Consider the following 2,044-nt stretch of genomic DNA (forward strand, 5'->3'; position numbering starts at 1 on the left):
AGTGACATTTTGTTATTCTCTGATGCCTCTACCTTCTTTTCATAAATCCTCTTGCATTACTAAAATTATGTTTTATTTTTTCAATAGTGAGTTAATCTCCTCTTGCATGACCTTGATCTACTTATCTCTTTCTCTAATTTTAATAACTCCGCAACTCAATATGTTCAATTTCTTCAGCGGCAAAGAGAGCATAATACACACACATATGCAAAAAAAAACCACATTGCACCCCTACACAACACAACACAACATATGCAAAAAAAACCCTAAACACAACACAACACATTGAAGAACATGTTTATCATGGTATTTATGATTGTTGATTGTATTTTTATAACCATCATGAGTGCTAGTTACCTGAACTGCATCTAACTTATAGGAGAGTTTGCTAAAATAAATTTAAATTATGAATTCCATGAGTTATGCCTAATTTAGTAGGATTTGCTAAAAAAAACATAGTTTCAAATTATGTGATTAATTGATTTTTGCAATTGTTATTACAACTTACACGGACGTAAATTTTTTATTCCTAAAATATCCACTCCACTTTCGAAAATACTCTCTTCATTTTATCATGATAAAAAAAAAATTGGGCACAGGTTTTAAGAAAATGATACTTATTGAGTTACGTGGAGAGAATGCAGCATGAGAGAGGAAAAAATAGGAGAGATAAAAAAAGAATAAAATATGAGAGAATAAAGTTAGAAAGATAAAAGTGTTATTTTTTGCTTAAAAAAAGAAATCAATCATTTATGATGGGACAACCCAAAATCGAAATTTGTTTACTTATAATTGGACTGGGGGAGTATAAATGAAATGAAATAGAGTCTTTTTTGTTAGGGTGTCTCCACCGGTGCCCTTCCCACTCGCCCGTCGCGGACGGGTTACCCGATCGGGCGCGATAGTGGCTTTAACTAGCCGCCACTGTGGCGACATGATACGGACGTCCCGGTCAATCGGACCTACGACATTTTAATTTTTATTTTTATTTTTTTATTTTAAATAAACTATATATATAGGGCTCCCCCAACTTCATTTCATTCACACCACTTGTGTTGACAAGTTTCTCTCTCTCTACAAATTTCATTTCTACTACAATGGAGTACAATAGAAACTCCCCCACCACGAGCGGAGGAAACACACCCTCGATTCCCATCGGATCGGAGGGAAATTTTGCGGGGATGAATCCCCAGATGGCGGGGATGAGCGGTATGCCGGCGATGACTCCCCAAATGTTCTACAATATGTACATTTGGATGAGTCAAATGGGTTAGATGATGCCGGGGGCAGCGGGTATGCCGGCAAATATGTCGGGGATGGGTGGGACTGCGAGGATGGGCAGTATGCCGCCAAATATGGCGGGGATGGGTGTGACTATGCCAGGGGCAGCGGGGATGGGCGGTATGCCGCCAAATATAGCGGGGGTGGGAGGGATGGTGCCCGGGGCAGTGGGGATGGGCGGTACGCCGCCAAATATGTACGGTGAGTGGATCGTTGCAGCACAGGAGCCCGAGGACGCCTGGGGAATACTGTCTGCTCGGCCATATATAGATTTGTTGGCCAGATGACTCCCCTACTTGATTCGGAGACTCGAGTGCGCCCGGCATCGAGACTCTCTTTTGAGGATCACGGGGTGCTCGTCGATCACCCAGTAGAGACTCCCAGCGGGGGCACGCAAGGGGGCGGGAGAAAAAGAAATGAGGCCACGGCGGAGCGGGGTAGGGGCAAGGGCAAGTGGAAAGTCTCGAGCTCTTCCTCGCACACGGGGGCGGAGGAGGAGGGTGAGGATGAGGCGAAGGAGAGGAGGTCTGGACCATGTAGGAAAATGCCGCGCTTGCGAAGACATGGATCGGTGTTGTAGAGGATCCACACATCGGAGCGAACCACTATGTTGACCGAATGCGGCATCGTATCGGTGCCGCCTACTCCGCCATCAAACCGCTGGGGCGAAGCCTCGCGTCCGGCAATGCCGGAAACAGTGGCTCCGGTTGAGGCCTAGCTCAGACGTTTTCTTGCCCTCTACCAAAACTACATGCGCATGGTA

At 45.0% G+C, this 2,044-nt stretch overlaps 1 protein-coding gene across 1 annotated transcript; it reads left to right on the forward strand.

The window, feature by feature from the left end:
- The first annotated feature begins 1,097 nt into the window (after positions 1 to 1,097).
- On the forward strand, positions 1,098 to 1,486 carry LOC125199556 (cold shock protein 2-like). The gene is made up of 2 exons (XM_048097542.1): positions 1,098 to 1,209; positions 1,275 to 1,486. Exons 1-2 carry the CDS (start codon positions 1,098 to 1,100, stop codon positions 1,484 to 1,486), a joined length of 324 nt encoding a protein of 107 aa, XP_047953499.1.
- The last annotated feature ends 558 nt before the right edge of the window (positions 1,487 to 2,044 follow it).

The sequence above is a fragment of the Salvia hispanica genome, unplaced genomic scaffold, assembly GCF_023119035.1.
Source record: "Salvia hispanica cultivar TCC Black 2014 unplaced genomic scaffold, UniMelb_Shisp_WGS_1.0 HiC_scaffold_555, whole genome shotgun sequence".
NCBI classification, from domain to species: Eukaryota; Viridiplantae; Streptophyta; class Magnoliopsida; order Lamiales; family Lamiaceae; genus Salvia; species Salvia hispanica.